This window comes from Eleutherodactylus coqui, chromosome 7 (assembly GCF_035609145.1).
Source record: "Eleutherodactylus coqui strain aEleCoq1 chromosome 7, aEleCoq1.hap1, whole genome shotgun sequence".
Taxonomy (NCBI): Eukaryota; Metazoa; Chordata; class Amphibia; order Anura; family Eleutherodactylidae; genus Eleutherodactylus; species Eleutherodactylus coqui.
Genome location: NC_089843.1, coordinates 34,409,146 through 34,428,909, shown reverse-complemented (window position 1 = coordinate 34,428,909; position 19,764 = coordinate 34,409,146). Strand labels below are relative to the sequence as shown.

General features: G+C 55.9%; 1 protein-coding gene across 2 annotated transcripts in view; it reads left to right on the top strand.

Annotated features, from left to right (window-relative positions):
• Positions 1–4,967: 4,967 nt before the first annotated feature.
• SLC4A11 (solute carrier family 4 member 11) overlaps positions 4,968–19,764 on the top strand; it is a 169,344-nt gene continuing 154,547 nt past the window's right edge. For both annotated transcript variants that reach the window (XM_066572917.1, XM_066572916.1), the window contains exon 1: positions 4,968–5,104. In XM_066572917.1, coding sequence (XP_066429014.1) covers positions 5,065–5,104 — 40 coding nt within the window. In that variant the 5' untranslated portion in view covers positions 4,968–5,064. The remainder of the gene's footprint in view (positions 5,105–19,764) is intronic.

Below are 19,764 nucleotides of genomic sequence, written 5' to 3'. Positions count from 1 at the left end.
CGCCACTCTGATGGTCACTGTTATGTGAGGACTGCAACTGTTTGGGGGAGTATGGCGGCTATTTCTGCCGTAGGCTGCTTTTACACGGACGTTGGCGCGGTAAACAGTGTAGAGCGTGTTGTGTACATGCAGGTAATGTTTACAGGGGTGGGCACTGTATACAGTGTTGTGTGCATGCGGGCAGTGTATACAGTGCTATATAGGGGGGCATGAGCAGCATATAGAGGTGAGCAGTGTATACAGTGTTGTATACAGGAGTGGGCAGTGCATAGTGTGCTGTAAACTAGAGTGAGCAGTGTAGATAGGGATGGGCAGTGTATACAATGTTGTATAGAAGGGTAAGCAGGGTATACAGTGCTGTATAGAGGGGTGGACACTATAGATAGGGGTGATCAATGTATACAGTGCTGTATTAAGGGGGTGAGCACTATAGATAGGGGTGATCAGTGTATACAGTGCTGTATAGAGGGGGTGAGCACTATAGATAGGGGTGAGCAGGGTATATACTGCTGTATTGAGGGGGTGAGCACTATAGATAGGGGTGAGCAGGGTATATACTGCTGTATAGAGGGGGTGAATACAATAGAGAGGGGTGAGCAGGGTATACAGTGCTGTATAGAGGGGGTGGACACTATAGATAGGGGTGATCAGCGTATACAGTGCTGTATAGAGGGGTGAGCACTATAGATAGGGGTATCTATATCTCTGAGTAGTGTGTAGAGCGCTGTACCCTTGGTGGGCAGTGTATACAGTGCTATACCCTGGGTGGGCAGTGTGTAGAGCACCAATCCTTGGGTGGGAAGTATGCAGAGCGCCATACCCTGGGTGGGCAGTGGGTAGAGTGTTGTACCCCACGGTGGGCAGTGTATACAGCGCTGTACCCTCGGGGGCAGTGTGTAGAGCGCTGTATACAGTGGTGGGCAGTGTATAGAGCACCGTATTCCTGGGGGCAATGTATACAGCGCCATACCCTCGGGGGGCAGTGTATACAGCGCCATACCCTTGGTAGGCAGTGTATACAGTGCCGTGGCCTCGGCGGGCAGTGTACACGGCGCCATACCCTCGGTGCCTAGTGTGTAGAGTGCTGTGTATCTCTGTGTGCAGTGTATACGGCGCCGTACGCTCGGTGGGAATTGTATACCCCTGTGGGCAGTGAGTAGAGTGCTGTATACCCCTGTGGACAGTGTGTACAGCACCATATGCTCAGTGAGCAGTGTGTACAGCTCTGTATGCAGTGGTGGGCAGCGTACATAGCGCTGTGCGGTCGGGGGGCAGTGTATACCCCTTGGTGGGCAGTGTGTACAGCATCGTACGGTGGGAGGGCAGTGAATACAGCGCTGTACGGTCGGTGGGCAGTATATACCCCTCGGTGTGCAGTGTGTACATCGCCGTTTGGTCGATGGGCAGTGTATACCCCTCGGCGGCCAGAGTGTACAGGGCTGCACGGTTGGTGGGCAGTGTATACCCCTGTGGGCAGTGTGTACAGCGCCGTACGGTCAGTAGGCAGTGTATACCCATGTGTGCAGCGTGTAGAGCGCCATACAGTTAGTGGGCAGTGTATACCCCTGTGGGGAGTGTGTACAGCACCGTATGCTCGGTGAGCAGTGTGTAGAGCGCTGTGCGGTTGGGGGGAACTATATACCTCTGTGGGCAGTGTGTACCCCTCAGTGGGCAATATGTAGCGCACCGTACGGTTGGTGGGCTGTGTATACCCCTCAGTGGGCAGAGTGTACAGTGCCGTACGGTAAGTAGGCAGTGAATACCCCTGTGGGCAGTGTGTACAGCGCCATATGGTCAGTGTATATTCCTGTGGGCAGTGTGTACAGCGCTGTACAGTCAGTGGGCAGCATATACCCCTGTGGGCAGAGTGTAAAGCGCCGTACGCTCTGTGAGCAGTGTGAAGAGTGCTGTGCCATTGGAGGGCAGTATATACCCCTGTGGGCAGTATATACCCCTGTGGGCACTGTGTACAGCGCCGTACGGTCAGTAGGCAGTGTATACTCCAGTGATCAGTGTGCACAGCGCCGTATCGTCACTGTACACCCCTGTGGGCAGTGTGCACAGTGCCGTACGCTCGGCGGGCATTGTGTTGAGTGCTGTGCGGTTTGGGGGCGGTATATACCACTGTGGGCAGTGTGTACCCCTCGGTGGGCAGAGTGTATACCGCCATATGGTCAGTAGGCAGTGTACACTCCTGTGGGCAATGTGTACAGCGCCGTACAGTCAGTGGGCAGTGTATACTCCTGTGGGCAGTGTGTACAGCGCCATATGGTCAGTGTATACCCCTGTGAGCAGTGTGTACAGCGCCATATGGTCAGTGGGCAGTGTGTACCCTTCGGTGGGCAGTGTGTACAGCGCTGTACGGTCAGTGGGCAGCATATACCCCTGTGGGCAGTGTCTGTAGAGCGCTGTACGCTCGGTAAGCAGTGTGTAGAGTGCTGTGCCGTTGGGGGGCAGTATATACCCCTGTGGGCACTGTGTACAGCGCCGTACGGTCAGTATGCAGTGTATACGCCAGTGATCAGTGAGCGCAGCACCGTATCGTCACTGTACACCCCTGTGGGCACTGTGTACAGTGCCGTACACTCGGTGGGCATTGTGTAAAGCGCTGTGCGGTTTGGTGGGGGTATATACCACTGTGGGCAGTGTGCACCCCTCGGTGGGCAGAGTGTATACCACTGTACTGTCAGTAGGCAGTGTATACTCCTGTGGGCAATGAGTACAGCGCTGTACAGTCAGTGGGCAGTGTATACTCCTGTGGGCAGTGTGTACAGCGCCATATGGTCAGTGGGCAGTGTATACCCCTGTGGGCAGTGTGTACAGCGCCATATGGTCAGTGGGCAGTGTATACCCCTGTGGGCAGTGTGTACAGCGCCATAGGGTCAGTGGGCAGTGTGTACAGCGCTGTACGCTCGGTGAGCAGTGTGTAGAGCGCTGTGCAGTTGGGGGGCAGTATATACCCCTGGGGGCAGTGTATACCCCTATGGGCAGTGTCTAACTCTCGGTGGGCAGTGTGTACAGCGCCATATGGTCAGTGTATACCCCTGTGGGCAGTGTGTGTAGAGCACCGTACGCTCGGTGAGCAGTGTGTTTAGCGCTGTGCAGTTGGGGGGCAGTATATACTCCTGTGGGCAGTGTATATCCCTCGGTGGGCAGTGTGTAGAGCGCCGTATGCTCGGTGAGCAGTGTGTAGAGCGCTGTGCAGTTGGGGGGCAGTATATACCCCTCGGTGGGCAGTGTGTAGAGCACTGTGCGGTTGGAGGGCAGTATATACCCCTGGGGTCAGTGTGTACCCCTCGGTGGGCAGTATATACCCCTGTGGGCAGTGTGTACCCTTCCGTGGGCAGTGTGTAGAGCGCCGTACTCGGGGGGCAGTATATACCCCTCAGGGGGCAGTGTGCACAGCGCCTAACGGTCTGTGGGCAGTATATACCCCTCGGTGGGCAGTGTACTCAGGGGGGCAGTATACACCCCTCGGTGGGCAGTGCGCACAGCGCCGTACGGTCTGTGGGCAGTATATACCCCTCGGTGGGCAGTGCGCACAGCGCCGTGCTGTCTGTGGACAGTATATACCCCTCGGGGGGGAAGTATATACCCCTTGGTGGGCAGTCAGTATATACCCCTCGGGGGGGGAAGTATATACCCCTCGGTGGGCAGTGTACACAGCGCCGTACTTGGGGGGCAGTATATACCCCTCGGTGGGCAGTGTGCACAGCGCCGTACGGTCTGTGGGCAGTATATACCCCTCGGTGGGCAGTGTGCACAGCGCCGTACTGTCTGTGGGCGGTATATACCCCTGGGGTCAGTGTGTACCCCTCGGTGGGCAGTGTGTAAAGCGCCGTACTCGGGGGGCAGTATATACCCCTCGGGGGGCAGTGTGCAGAGCGCCGTACCGTCTGTGGGCAGTATATACCCCTTTGGGGGCAGTGTGCACAGCTCCGTCCTCGGGGGGCAGTATATACCCCTCGGTGGGCAGTGTGCAGAGCGCCGTACCGTCTGTGGGCAGTATATACCCCTCCGGGGGCAGTGTGCACAGCTCCGTCCTCGGGGGGCAGTATATACCCCTCGGGGGGCAGTGTGCAGAGCGCCGTACCGTCTGTGGGCAGTATATACCCCTCCGGGGGCAGTGTGCACAGCTCCGTCCTCGGGGGGCAGTATATACCCCTCGGTGGGCAGTGTACTCGGGGGGCAGTATATACCCCTCGGGGGGCAATGTACTCGGGGGGCAGTATATACCCCTCGGTGGGCAGTGTACTCGGGGGGCAGTATATACCCCTCGGGGGGCAGTGTACTCGGGGGGCAGTATATACCCCTCGGTGGGCAGTGTACTCGGGGGGCAGTATATACCCCTCGGGGGGCAGTGTACTCGGGGGGCAGTATATACCCCTCGGTGGGCAGTGTACTCGGGGGGGGCAGTATATACCCCTCGGGGGGCTGTATATACCCCTCGGTGGGCAGTGTACTCAGGGGGGGCAGTATAAACCCCCTTCGGGGCGCAGTGTACTCGGGAAGGGGGGCTGTATATACCCCTCGGGGGGCAGTGTACTCGGAGGGGCAGTATATACCCCTCGGTGGGCAGTGTGCTCAGCTCCGTCCTCGGGGGGCTGTATATACCCCTCGGGGGGCAGTGTACTCGGGGGGCAGTATATACCCCTCGGGGGGGCTGTATATACCCCTCGGTGGGCAGTGTGCTCAGCTCCGTCCTCGGGGGGCTGTATATACCCCTCGGGGGGCAGTGTACTCGGGGGGCAGTATATACCCCTCGGGGGGGCTGTATATACCCCTCGGTGGGCAGTGTGCTCAGCTCCGTCCTCGGGGGGCAGTGTACTCGGGGGGGGGGCAGTATATACCCCTCGGGGGGGGCAGTATATACCCCTCGGGGGGCAGTGCGCTCAGCTCCGTCCTCGGGGGGCCGGCCGGGGGTGTTCCCGGGGCGGCCGCCGGCTCCTCTCCTCCTCCCGGTATACAGGAGGACGGTCCCGCCGCTCTCTCAAAAAAACAGAAACTTCTAGTGACAAGATGGAGCGGAGGCGGCGGACGAGGAGGTGAGAGCCGGACGGAGACATGGCAGTGGCCAGGAGAGTCTTCCATCTCCAGCCATGTGGTGAGTGAGAGCCGGAGCCCGGCCGGAGGAGTGCGGGCTGCACCGGGGGAGGGGAGATACAGCGACGGGTATATACCGTGCTGGGTGATATGTGTAGTGTATATACAGTGTATACCGTGCTGGGCGATATGTGTAGTGTGTATATACAGTGTGTATGCTGTGCGATGTGTGTAGTGTATATACAGTGTGTATGCTGGGCGATATGTGTAGTGTATATACAGTGTATGCCGTGCTGGGCGATATGTGTAGTGTATATACAGTGTGTATACCGTGCTGTGCGATATGTGTAGTGTATATACAGTGTGTGTGTATATGATATAATTACTGTGCTGTGCGCTATATGTATGGCATACAGTGTGTGTATACTGTGGTGTGTGCAGTCTGTACCAGGGGGTAGTGTGTGATATACGTATAGTGATGTGTGATATGTGTAAAGTCTATAGCGATATATACTATGTACGATATGGCTGTATATTGTGTGTATAAATAGTCTGTAGTATCTATGAGGGTATATTTAGTATGATGTGCATACTATACGGCATATATTGTGTGATGTATATGGTGTGTGTAGTATAGATGTGGGATATGTACATATTGCATAGTCTGTATATAAGGTAAATACTGTGTATGGATGTATAAAGTAAGAAATATGTATGTACGTAGGACATTATGTTGTATGACGGTATGATGCGTGTGACCATATGCGGTATAATTGTGTACACGTATATGACGGTATGATGCGTGTGACTGTATATGCGGTATAATTCTGTACACGTATATGACGGTATGATGCGTGTGACTGTATATGCGGTATAATTCTGTACACGTATATGACGGTATGATGCGTGTGACTGTATATGCGGTATAATTGTGTACACGTATATGACGGTATGATGCGTGTGACTGTATATGCGGTATAATTGTGTACACGTATATGACGGTATGATGCGTGTGACTGTATATGCGATATAATTGTGTACACGTATATGACGGTATGATGCGTGTGACTGTATATGCGATATAATTGTGTACACATATATGACGGTATGATGCGTGTGACTATATGCGGTATAATTGTGTACACGTATATGACGGTATGATGCGTGTGACTGTATATGCGGTATAATTGTGTACACGTATATGACGGTATGATGCGTGTGACTGTATATGGCGGTATGATGCGTGTGACTGTATATGCGGTATAATTGTGTACATGTGTATGACGGTATGATGCGTGTGACTGTATATGCAGTATAATTGTGTAGCTGTGTATATGGCGGTATGATGCGTGTGACTGTATATGCGGTATAATTGTGTACATGTATATGACGGTATGATGTGTGTGACTATATGCGATATAATTGTGTAGCCGTGTATATGGCAGTATGATGCGTGTGACTGTATATGCGGTATAATTGTGTAGCCTTGTATATGGCAGTATGATGCGTGTGACTGTATATGCGGTATAATTGTGTAGCCGTGTATATGGCAGTATGATGCGTGTGACTGTATATGCGGTATAATTGTGTAGCTGTGTATATGGCGGTATGATGCGTGTGACTGTATATGCGGTATAATTGTGTAGCTGTGTATATGGCGGTATGATGCGTGCGACTGTATATGCGGTATAATTGTGTAGCTGTGTATATGGCGGTATGATGCGTGTGACTGTATATGCGGTATAATTGTGTACACGTATATGACGGTATGATGCGTGTGACTGTATATGCGGTATAATGGTGTACACGTATATGACGGTATGATGCGTGTGACTGTATATGCGGTATAATTGTGTACACGTATATGACGGTATGATGCGTGTGACTGTATATGCGATATAATTGTGTACACGTATATGACGGTATGATGCGTGTGGCTGTATATGCAGTATAATTGTGTAGCTGTGTATATGACGGTATGATGCGTGTGACTGTATATGCGGTATAATTGTGTAGCCGTGTATATGGCGGTATGATGCGTGTGACTGTATATGCGGTATAATTGTGTACACGTATATGACGGTATGATGCGTGTGACTGTGTATGCGGTATAATTGTGTATGATTACCGTAGTTGCCACGTGGTACTATATATAATGTGTGGGATATTACATCACTGGTCACCTGTGGCCCCCTGTACGGGTGTCCTGCTCACATGGTGGTTATGTTGCTGTGCATGCTGGGAGTTGTAGTCTTTCAGCACCTGGGGAGTTGTAGATCTCAGGTTTTGCAACAGGGTATGTCTGTACAGATGTAGCAGAGTTGAGTTTGTTGCATTACTATTACCCAAAGTTTTCTGTGTAAATTCCCAGAGTCGTGTGATAGCGGGTGCCATGTGTGACACCCGCCTGAGCCATAGGCAGCGCTGCGCCCCCTGTTGGCACTCGCGGACTCTTCTTTTCTAAAGATGCTGTACGGGGGCAAGGGTAAAATCTGCGGTGCATCAGCGGCGTGCGAAGGCAGCCGGCTGGGGCATCGCTGGGGGTCCGTCTACACCTAACGACTCATGGTCTGAACGAGCGAACGGCGTCAGCAGATACATCGCCGGCGCGGTCACACGAGAATCCTTCAGTCCTTCTCACTTAATGATCAACATTTAAACCGAACGACTAGTGAGGGAGCCAGCGAGGATTGTCATGCCAGCACACAGTGAACGGAAAGCCAGCGAATTATCGGTTATTGCGCGATCGCTGGCCGCAGTTACACTGATTGATTTGTTCATTTTCACCTCAAGGGGAAAAAAAGAACAGCAGACAAACACAGCTCTGCTACATCCTCACATTAGCAGACAAACACAGCTCTGCTACATCCTCACATTAGCAGACAAACACAGCTCTGCTACATCCTCACATTAGCAGACAAACACAGCTCTGCTACATCCTCAACCAGCATAAATCACATTTAGGGATGTGCCAGCCTGACACCCTGTCTTATCTGGCATTGCCAGCGGGCAGGATCTGTATGCTGTACCCAGCAGATGGGTTACTGGGATTGTTTAGATCACCTCTGGCGGCGATATATGACCACTATAACGTGCCTGTAGGGGTGTTTTCTGGACAGACCTGTAGGGGTATCTCCCTCTGTAGGTGTCCCCTATAGGTAGGTAGGTATCCCCTATGTGTCTCACTGAGCTCTCTTATGACCAGTCCCTCTTCTGCATTTGCTTTGCACTTGAATGCAGGCTATTGTTCTCTGTTATCAGAGTGCTGTCATTCTATCTGTGGGGAAGCAGGGGCTCTCCTTTCCATCCCTCCTGTTGGGTGATACACAGAGGACTGGCGGTTACAGTAGGGGTTGTCATAGTATCGGGAAGCCATAGGATGCTGCAGACGATGTAGAGCGTCCGAGCGCTCTGCCTCCTGCCGGGAGAGTTATGTCCTGCGAGAAGCGCTGACTTCAAGAAACCGAGAGTGTAAACATGTTTGTGCGAGGACTGGGGGGCCGCAGTCGTCTATAGTCATGTGCGAGGACTGGGGGGCCGCAGTCGTCTATAGTCATGTGCGAGGACTGGGGGGCCGCAGTCGTCTATAGTCATGTGCGAGGACTGGGGGGCCGCAGTCGTCTATAGTCATGTGCGAGGACTGGGGGGCCGCAGTCGTCTATAGTCATGTGCGAGGACTGGGGGGCCGCAGTCGTCTATAGTCATGTGCGAGGACTGGGGGGCCGCAGACGTCTATAGTCATGTGCGAGGACTGGGGGGCCGCAGTCGTCTATAGTCATGTGCGAGGACTGGGGGGCCGCAGTCGTCTATAGTCATGTGCGAGGACTGGGGGGCCGCAGTCGTCTATAGTCATGTGCGAGGACTGGGGGGCCGCAGTCGTCTATAGTCGTGTGTGCGAGGACTGGGGGGGCCGCAGTCGTCTATAGTCGTGTGTGCGAGGACTGGGGGGGCCGCAGTCGTCTATAGTCGTGTGTGCGAGGACTGGGGGGGCCGCAGTCGTCTATAGTCGTGTGTGCGAGGACTGGGGGGGCCGCAGTCGTCTATAGTCGTGTGTGCGAGGACTGGGGGGGCCGCAGTCGTCTATAGTCGTGTGTGCGAGGACTGGGGGGGCCGCAGTCGTCTATAGTCGTGTGTGCGAGGACTGGGGGGGCCGCAGTCGTCTATAGTCGTGTGTGCGAGGACTGGGGGGGCCGCAGTCGTCTATAGTCGTGTGTGTGCGAGGACCGGGGGGGCCGCAGTCGTCTATAGTCGTGTGTGTGCGAGGACCGGGGGGCCGCAGTCGTCTATAGTCGTGTGTGTGCGAGGACCGGGGGGCCGCAGTCGTCTATAGTCGTGTGTGTGCGAGGACCGGGGGGCCGCAGTCGTCTATAGTCGTGTGTGTGCGAGGACTGGGGGGCCGCAGTCGTCTATAGTCGTGTGTATGCGAGGACTGGGGGGGCCGCAGTCTATAGTCGTGTGTGTGCGAGGATCGGGGGGCCGCAGTCGTCTATAGTCGTGTGTGTGCGAGGATCGGGGGGCCGCAGTCGTCTATAGGTGTGTGTGCGAGGATCGGGGGGCCGCAGTTGTCTATAGGTGTGTGTGCGAGGATCGGGGGGCCGCAGTTGTCTATAGTCGTGTGTGCGAGGACTGGGGGGCCGCAGTCGTCTATAGTCGTGTGTGTGCGAGGACTGGGGGGCCGCAGTCGTCTATAGGTGTGTGTGCGAGGATCGGGGGGACCGCAGTCGTCTATAGTCGTGTGTGCGAGGACCGGGGGACCGCAGTCGTCTATAGTCGTGTGTGTGCGAGGACCGGGGGGCCGCAGTCGTCTATAGTCGTGTGTGCGAGGATCGGGGGGGCGCAGTCGTCTATAGTCGTGTGTGTGCGAGGACCGGGGGGCCGCAGTCGTCTATAGTCGTGTGTGTGCGAGGACTGGGGGGCCGCAGTCGTCTATAGGTGTGTGTGCGAGGATCGGGGGGCCGCAGTTGTCTATAGTCGTGTGTGCGAGGACCGGGGGGGCCGCAGTCGTCTATAGTCGTGTGTGTGTGTGAGGACTGGGGGGCCGCAGTCGTCTATAGTCGTGTGTGTGCGTGAGGACCGGGGGGCCGCAGTCGTCTATAGTCGTGTGTGTGCGCGAGGACCGGGGGGCCGCAGTCGTCTATAGTCGTGTGTGTGCGAGGACCGGGGGGCCGCAGTCGTCTATAGTCGTGTGTGTGCGAGGACCGGGGGGCCGCAGTCGTCTATAGTCGTGTGTGTGCGAGGACTGGGGGGCCGCAGTCGTCTATAGTCGTGTGTGTGCGAGGACTGGGGGGCCGCAGTCGTCTATAGTCGTGTGTGTGCGAGGACTGGGGGGCCGCAGTCGTCTATAGTCGTGTGTGTGCGAGGACTGGGGGCCGCAGTCGTCTATAGTCGTGTGTGCGAGGACTGGGGGGCCGCAGTCGTCTATAGTCGTGTGTGCGAGGACTGGGGGGCCGCAGTCGTCTATAGTCGTGTGTGCGAGGACTGGGGGGCCGCAGTCGTCTATAGTCGTGTGTGCGAGGACTGGGGGGCCGCAGTCGTCTATAGTCGTGTGTGCGAGGACTGGGGGGCCGCAGTCGTCTATAGTCGTGTGTGCGAGGACTGGGGGGCCGCAGTCGTCTATAGTCGTGTGTGTGCGAGGACCGGGGGGCCGCAGTCGTCTATAGTCGTGTGTGCGAGGACCGGGGGGCCGCAGTCGTCTATAGTCGTGTGTGTGCGAGGACCGGGGGGCCGCAGTCGTCTATAGTCGTGTGTGCGAGGACTGGGGGGCCGCAGTCGTCTATAGTCGTGTGTGCGAGGACTGGGGGGCCGCAGTCGTCTATAGTCGTGTGTGCGAGGACTGGGGGGCCGCAGTCGTCTATAGTCGTGTGTGCGAGGACTGGGGGGCCGCAGTCGTCTATAGTCGTGTGTGTGCGAGGACTGGGGGGCCGCAGTCGTCTATAGTCGTGTGTGTGTGTGTGTGTGTGTGTGTGTGGACTGGGGGGCCGCAGTCGTCTATAGTCGTGTGTGCGAGGACCGGGGGGGCCGCAGTCGTCTATAGTCGTGTGTGCGAGGACCGGGGGGGGCCGCAGTCGTCTATAGTCGTGTGTGCGAGGACCGGGGGGGGCCGCAGTCGTCTATTGTCGTGTGTGCGAGGACCGCAGGGGGCCGCAGTCGTCTATAGTCGTGTGTGCGAGGACCGGGGGGGCCGCAGTCGTCTATAGTCGTGTGTGCGAGGACCGGGGGGGGCCGCAGTCGTCTATAGTCGTGTGTGCGAGGACCGGGGGGGGGCCGCAGTCGTCTATAGTCGTGTGTGCGAGGACCGGGGGGGGGCCGCAGTCGTCTATAGTCGTGTGTGCGAGGACCGGGGGGGGCCGCAGTCGTCTATAGTCGTGTGTGCGAGGACCGGGGGGGGCCGCAGTTGTCTATAGTCGTGTGTGCGAGGACCGGGGGGGGCCGCAGTCGTCTATAGTCGTGTGTGCGAGGACCGGGGGGGTGCCGCAGTCGTCTATAGTCGTGTGTGTGCGAGGACCGGGGGGCCGTAGTCGTCTATAGTCGTGTGTGTGCGAGGACCGGGGGGCCGCAGTCGTCTATAGTCGTGTGTGCGAGGACCGGGGGGCCGCAGTCGTCTATAGTCGTGTGTGTGCGAGGACCGGGGGGGCCGCAGTCGTCTATAGTCGTGTGTGTGTGTGAGGACCGGGGGGGGCCGCAGTCGTCTATAGTCGTGTGTGTGCGTGAGGACCGGGGGGCCGCAGTCGTCTATAGTCGTGTGTGTGCGCGAGGACCGGGGGGCCGCAGTCGTCTATAGTCGTGTGTGTGCGAGGACCGGGGGGCCGCAGTCGTCTATAGTCGTGTGTGTGCGAGGACCGGGGGGCCGCAGTCGTCTATAGTCGTGTGTGTGCGAGGACTGGGGGGCCGCAGTCGTCTATAGTCGTGTGTGTGCGAGGACTGGGGGGCCGCAGTCGTCTATAGTCGTGTGTGTGCGAGGACTGGGGGCCGCAGTCGTCTATAGTCGTGTGTGCGAGGACTGGGGGGCCGCAGTCGTCTATAGTCGTGTGTGCGAGGACTGGGGGGCCGCAGTCGTCTATAGTCGTGTGTGCGAGGACTGGGGGGCCGCAGTCGTCTATAGTCGTGTGTGCGAGGACTGGGGGGCCGCAGTCGTCTATAGTCGTGTGTGCGAGGACTGGGGGGCCGCAGTCGTCTATAGTCGTGTGTGCGAGGACTGGGGGGGCCGCAGTCGTCTATAGTCGTGTGTGCGAGGACTGGGGGGCCGCAGTCGTCTATAGTCGTGTGTGCGAGGACTGGGGGGCCGCAGTCGTCTATAGTCGTGTGTGCGAGGACTGGGGGGCCGCAGTCGTCTATAGTCGTGTGTGTGCGAGGACTGGGGGGCCGCAGTCGTCTATAGTCGTGTGTGTGTGTGTGTGTGTGTGTGTGGACTGGGGGGCCGCAGTCGTCTATAGTCGTGTGTGCGAGGACCGGGGGGGGCCGCAGTCGTCTATAGTCGTGTGTGCGAGGACCGGGGGGGGCCGCAGTCGTCTATAGTCGTGTGTGCGAGGACCGGGGGGGGCCGCAGTCGTCTATTGTCGTGTGTGCGAGGACCGCAGGGGGCCGCAGTCGTCTATAGTCGTGTGTGCGAGGACCGGGGGGGGCCGCAGTCGTCTATAGTCGTGTGTGCGAGGACCGGGGGGGGCCGCAGTCGTCTATAGTCGTGTGTGCGAGGACCGGGGGGGGGCCGCAGTCGTCTATAGTCGTGTGTGCGAGGACCGGGGGGGGCCGCAGTCGTCTATAGTCGTGTGTGCGAGGACCGGGGGGGGGCCGCAGTTGTCTATAGTCGTGTGTGCGAGGGACCGGGGGGGGCCGCAGTCGTCTATAGTCGTGTGTGCGAGGACCGGGGGGGTGCCGCAGTCGTCTATAGTCGTGTGTGTGCGAGGACCGGGGGGCCGTAGTCGTCTATAGTCGTGTGTGTGCGAGGACCGGGGGGCCGCAGTCGTCTATAGTCGTGTGTGCGAGGACCGGGGGGCCGCAGTCGTCTATAGTCGTGTGTGTGCGAGGACCGGGGGGCCGCAGTCGTCTATAGTCGTGTGTGTGCGAGGACCGGGGGGCCGCAGTCGTCTATAGTCGTGTGTGCGAGGACCGGGGGGGGGCCGCAGTCGTCTATAGTCGTGTGTGCGAGGACCGGGGGGGGGCCGCAGTCGTCTATAGTCGTGTGTGCGAGGACCGGGGGGGTGCCGCAGTCGTCTATAGTCGTGTGTGCGAGGACCGGGGGGGGGGGGGGCCGCAGTCGTCTATAGTCATGTGCGAGGTCCGGGGGGGCCGCAGTCGTCTATAGTCGTGTGTGCGAGGACCGGGGGGGTGCCGCAGTCGTCTATAGTCGTGTGTGCGAGGACCGGGGGGGTGCCGCAGTCGTCTATAGTCGTGTGTGTGCGAGGACCGGGGGGGGCCGCAGTCGTCTATAGTCGTGTGTGCGAGGACCGGGGGGGGCCGCAGTCGTCTATAGTCGTGTGTGCGAGGACCGGGGGGGTGCCGCAGTCGTCTATAGTCGTGTGTGCGAGGACCGGGGGGGGGGGGCCGCAGTCGTCTATAGTCATGTGCGAGGTCCGGGGGGGCCGCAGTCGTCCTCACATAGTTATTAGGAAATTATACGGTTTTATGATGGACTCTGGATTATCAGACGGTCGGCAGACTGCGGCATATGCCAGATTATAGGCAGTTTACATCTTGGCCCTCTTCTATCATTTGGGTACGGCTTCCATTGCTAAGCCTGCTGAGGTAAAACGAAAGCTGCACCTTGATTGGTTGCTAGGGGCAACAGCTTCCATTGCTGAGCCTGCTGAGGTAAAACGAAAGCTGCGCTTTGGTTGCTAGGGGCAACAGCTGCCATTGCTGAGGTAAAACGAAAGCTGCACTGTGATTGGTTGCTAGGAGCAACAGGAGACTCCCCGATAAATGAAGTCTGGTGTTTTCTGGAAAAACGCAGCATTTTTTTTCTGTTTTTAGCAGTGTTTTTGTCAGATGTTCTGCCCGTAAGTGAAATATTACACACGCGACCGCATGAGGTCTTCTTTTGTGTTGCTTTTTTAAGTACGCGGCGTATTTGTTTTCTGCCCGCAGCTCGCGGTTTTCGTGGCGGTCTGCCTGTAGGTTTATCTATTAGAAAGGAGAGAAATAATTGTCAAAATAATAAAAAATGTGCGACCAAAAGAGACGCATGTTAAAAAAACCCCCAAACCTATGAAATTCCCGACACGTTTCACAAGCCAGGACATAAATGGCTGTGAGGCGCTCGGAGCAGCGGTTTCTCCCGCGGTGCACAGTACGTTATATACTGCTGGCGTGCCGACGATCCGCCGTGCATGTCCGTGTAATGGGAGGCGTGGGAGTGCCGGACGTGCTGTTCTTTTGCGCTGTGAGAGGCAGCGGTGAAGTCCTGTGAATTTGGTTACCATTTATTACGTGCGCAAAACCTGTGTGTAAGACATGGTAAACACGGCTCCTGCGAGAAGAACCTACGTGAGACCCCCCTGCTCATGGTGGCTGGGGTCACGCGGGGGCGGATTTACCCTACGGATGGCGAGTCCGCTGCAAATACAGCAAAGTAGATGAGATGTTGGAAATCCCGTCTGTATGCTGCGGAAACCGTCACACGGCACGGAATTCATATCCGCGTCATGACATCCGTATTCTCGGACCCGCGTGTATTCCACGACAGGGCGCAGACCTGTAATGGCCGGCGAGGCCCGGCACATGGCCGGTTTTTCCCTTCCAGATGGAGGAAAAAAAATCGCAGCTGGTCCTCTTCTTCTGGGATAGGTCGGCGCTCCACGCGTGCGCCTCTAAGAAAATAGTTTCTCTATATCTAAATTCTCGGACGGCGCAAAACCAGAAGGACCTGCGGGGCGTCTCTGTTTTTGGCACTTTCTGTGCATCGGATACATAAACCCTGAAGTTATCAAAAAGTTGCAAGGAATTTCATTTAAATTGTGTGAGATGGCGTGGCTCCCCGCCCCTGCGGTGCCGCCTGGCGGAGGCGTGGCTCCCCGCCCCGGCGGTGCCGCCTGGCGGTGGCGGGGTCCTCCGTCCCGGCGGTGTTGTCCATCCTTGCGGTGCCGCCTGGCGGTGGCGGGGTTGTCCGTCTCTGCGGTGCCGGCGTTGTCCGTCTCTGCGGTGCCGCCTGGCGGTGGCGGCGTTGTCCGTCCCTGCGGTGCCGCCTGGCGGTGGCGGCGTTGTCCGTCCCTGCGGTGCTCCCTCTTCTCTGTACTGAGGACAATGGCCATTATCCCTGGGCTGATATTCCGTTCCCCCGGGGCACATGTGATGTTACTTTGGATCTGGATGTTCCTGCTTCCATCTAGTCGGGTGCGGAGCGCGAGAACCGCTGCCATCCAAATGGAGTAAAGTCAGACCCCCCCCCCCCCACCCCCCCCCCCCCCTAGACCGGATAGACCTGATATTCCGGAGCGGCTGCTTATCTGTGCCCATTGCTGCGGCAGCCCTGCACAGAGATGGTCTCAGCGATGCTCCGCGCCGGTAAGTGCTCCGCAGGGGGCTCTCCAGATGCAAGACGGCAAAAAATCTTTTATTCAGGTTTTTTTTATTCACACACTAATATATATTATAACTTTTTGTTTTTTGTGCAAATTTTTGAGAATATCCACTGAATTCTATTTTACTTGTTGGACCTTTTAGTTGCATAGAGCAGCATTTAATATTTAATGCCCTGGCGCCGAGCATGTGTTGGAAGCAGGTGGAGGTCAAGTGTGTCTCGGATGGAGCAGAGCTGAGTTTGTCATTTGGTACATCATGGTGTGTAATGCAGGGCTGCCTATTGCGCACACACAGCACAGAGGGGTCAGTGGGGGTCTTACAAGCCGTGTTTAGGAAAGCCCATGATCCGCCTGGGTTTCTTGATGGAGGGATCTTCCCTCGTGCCGCGGTGCGATTGTCTGCAGCCGGGGAAGCTGCAGGGACTTGGTTTTCTCCGGGTATTCCTGATGAAATTCTTTCCCACTTATTATAATTAGTAACTTTCATGTAGTGCGAACTGGAGCTACATTCAGGTGACAAGCTCGGCTCTGCTGCATCCAGGTGACAAGCTCGGCTCTGCTGCATCCAGGTGACAAGCTCGGCTCTGCTGCATCCGGGTGACAAGCTCGGCTCTGCTGCATCCGGGTGACAAGCTCGGCTCTGCTGCATCCGGGTGACAAGCTCGGCTCTGCTGCATCCGGGTGACAAGCTCGGCTCTGCTGCATCCGGGTGACAAGCTCGGCTCTGCTGCATCCGGGTGACAAGCTCGGCTCTGCTGCATCCGGGTGACAAGCTCGGCTCTGCTGCATCCGGGTGACAAGCTCGGCTCTGCTGCACCCGGGTGACAAGCTCGGCTCTGCTGCACCCGGGTGACAAGCTCGGCTCTGCTGCACCCGGGTGACAAGCTCGGCTCTGCTGCACCCGGGTGACAAGCTCGGCTCTGCTACATCTATAACTGGGCGTTGGATGAGCTCGCATTGCCCTAGTTTGCTGTCTGCACTGTGGCTGCCGGGCAGCGGAGGTCGCCTACAGGCAGCTGCTGTATACATATATTCTGCTGCGCTCCGTGGATCGGTCGGATGGCGTCCTCCGCCAGTAGACGTGGGGCTCATTCACACATGCAGTTGTGGGCCATATAACGGGTTTGTTCCATGTGCGCTTTAATTTATTCCTTTTTTTACATGCGTGTGCCATTCGTTTTTCCTACGAGCCAAAAAGAAAAAAAAATGCAAGAAAGCCCAATTGAGGTCACTTTTTATTTATTTATTTTTTCATGGTCTCCTAGCAACGAGTGCAAAAAACCCCGCAGCGCGCACACGTGTAACACTTATGTTGGTTTTTTTAATTTTTGCAGACCCATAGACTTTCACGGACGATTGTGACCCTTTAATACCGACCAGAATAGAGAACGCACGATTAAAAAAAACCGCAGCAATGTTGGTTCGCATAAAAACCGTCCGCCTGAATGCGCCAATTTACTTTAACGAGTCTGTATTCAGTCAATAAAAAATATGGACCGCACACAGATAGAAAATGGAGCCGTGTGAACGGGCCCCGGGGGCCACAGGCACCCATGTCGTCCCTCTGTCACATGCGTGCAGTTAATTGCTGCCCGAAACCACAGCATTTTACCGCGATTTCAGGTGGCGTCTTTGAATGCACGTCGCAGGATTTGGCAGCACTTTTTTAACACATCCCACCAAAAAAAAGCGAAACCGCTGAAAAATAAAACAGACGGCGCTCGAAAATGGCCAAGTGGGAGCGCAGGTCTGAGAAGCCCCATTAAAATCCATGGGCGCGTTGTACCGCCGTTAACATGGCACTTGGGGTGCTGCTCTGATCGCGCGTGTGAGAGAGAGCGACGCGTGTGTGAGAGCGGCCTAAGGCCCGTGACGCTCCGCCATATTTCGGACTCTATTTTGCATCCAAAATATGGATGCGTGTCTTGGTCTGACCATTGGTCTGGCGGGGGCGCACTTCCATATTACGGACACAAAGTTGCGCCGGTGGTGTGTTCATGACCTAACGAGCCGGAGACGTGAGCCTATTAGTCCCAAAGGCTAGAAGGACCCTTGTAATTTAGAGGCCTCTGCGGACCAGCACCGGTCAGGGGGGCAGAGTTCATATCCGTGTCCTCTGCCTAATATTGGCTGTTCTGTAATGTTGTGTCTCCAGCAGTAGATTGTACTACGAGGACATGAAACGCGTCGCCCCCCCTCTTACCTGCATGGTAATGGTATAAGGGGGTACCAATGCCCCCATAAAGACGTTGGTCTGGGTCTTCGCTCCAGTTCAGCCTGTTGTCCTGCAGGGCCCAGAAGGCACAGCTCACCTACAAAGCGTTTTCCTTGCTTAGGTAGGTGTGCGGATATCTTCTGGACTCCAATATTGAAGTCTGTTGAAGATGATGGGTGTCTTAAGATCGCTCTGCGCCCTCCTTAAAGGGGTTGTTCTGTGGTACTTTCCTACCCGGTAGTGTGGTCAGGCTCTGGACCACCTGGGCCCGATCATTGGTGTCCACAGTACCAAAGTGGAGGCCAGTGATTGGCTGCAGCGATCATGTGTCTAGGTGGCACATGACCACACTACCAAATGGAGGGCACTGGAGTGCCACGGGCACACATCAGGTGGGTACAGCTCTGTTTATTAGTTTACACCTGTGCCAGCTTGTAGGGTAAAGGTAAGTACCATCCTTTAATAATTCTTCTCAGACTATGATCCCGACACGCAGACCTCAGAGCGCCCGTAGTCGCCGGCGTTCATTAGCATCCGTTGCTAGGCAACAGCCCAGACACTTAAGATGTAGAAATTCGTGTTTTTGTGGTTTTACTGGAAGAGCCAGTCGGATCGCTGCTTTCATTTTCCAAAAGGCCTCAAAGTTGAGAACTGTAATCTGATTGGTTGCTGTGGGCGACCGCCACCCTTCTGCCTGGCATCTGGCTTTGATAAATCTCTCCTATGGCCCCCTCTTTGGAGTTAAAGGGGTAGTCCAGTTACAGGAGGGGGAGGTGGTAATGAGTAGGGTGTGCCCCCTGACGTCGGCTTTGTGTTTGCATGCTTCTGTGAGATGTTGGCTCTTATCCCATGATATTACATAAGTGACACAGTACCCACAATGCCAACAGCCTAGATGGCACCGAGCTCCACTCATGGCTCTCGTTTTGTGGAAGGCGGGACATTATGTGTCACCAAGATAACAATGCCATGCAAAGTTCCCCTGTGTGGTGGCGCCGTACACCAGGCACCTCCCCGCATGGCGGTTTTATACTGTGACGTATAATAACGGAGTACAGCATCTACACGGTGCCTGCTGTGGGTACTATGGCATAAGGGGGTGATGAGCCATGATGGAGGATGCTTAGAGTGGGCCAGGTATATCGTAGTCGACATGGCGAAACCGTATATAGAGCATTCTGCCATATATACAGTGCTCACAATATAGTGCCATACAGTGAACATATAGGATGGAATGACTAAATAGTACCGCAGCTGGCACCGTGGCATAGATATGTGGTGAGCCATGATGGAGGTTTAGAGCAGGCCTTGAATGCTAGATACATGGGAGTCCACAAGCAGCGCCATCCATAAAGCTCTCTTAGGCCTTATTCAGCAATATACATGGTACTAATCGTATAGGGTGCAGTGGCTATATAGTATCACAGCTGGCACCGTGGCATGGGTGTGTGATGAGGCTGCATAGAGTTAGCCTTCAATGCCATGCACATGGCGGTCCATCTACTGCAGTCATACATAGAGCACACCGCTTAATAGTTGCCCTACACACAGTGCCATGTAGTAAACATTAATAAGGTATAGAGTCTGGCACCATGGCATAGATCTGTGATGGGGCACCAGGGAGCGGGCCATGGATGTTGTGGTCGTGGTGGTCAGGGTCGTGGATGTAAATGTTCTTATGTAAACTCGGAGCAGCACTTGTGCCCCGGCGACCTCCCGTACTGGTGATGAGGGTGACAGGAGGATGGCACTGATTGGTAGCGGACAGACTGGATACACCTGTTCTGTAGTTGATAAACAGACTCTGTAGCGCCCCCAGCAGGCAGGAGACCTCACACGTTATATAAGACTCCAGCATGATGTATAACGTGTGGCGGCTTCTTTCCAGGAACTCGTTTTGCATGCGATGCCAGTACAGCTCCAGTGTGATGCCAGGACGCTGCAGCTCCCCGCGGTCCGGATCTCTAGAGACACCACTTACCTACTGTG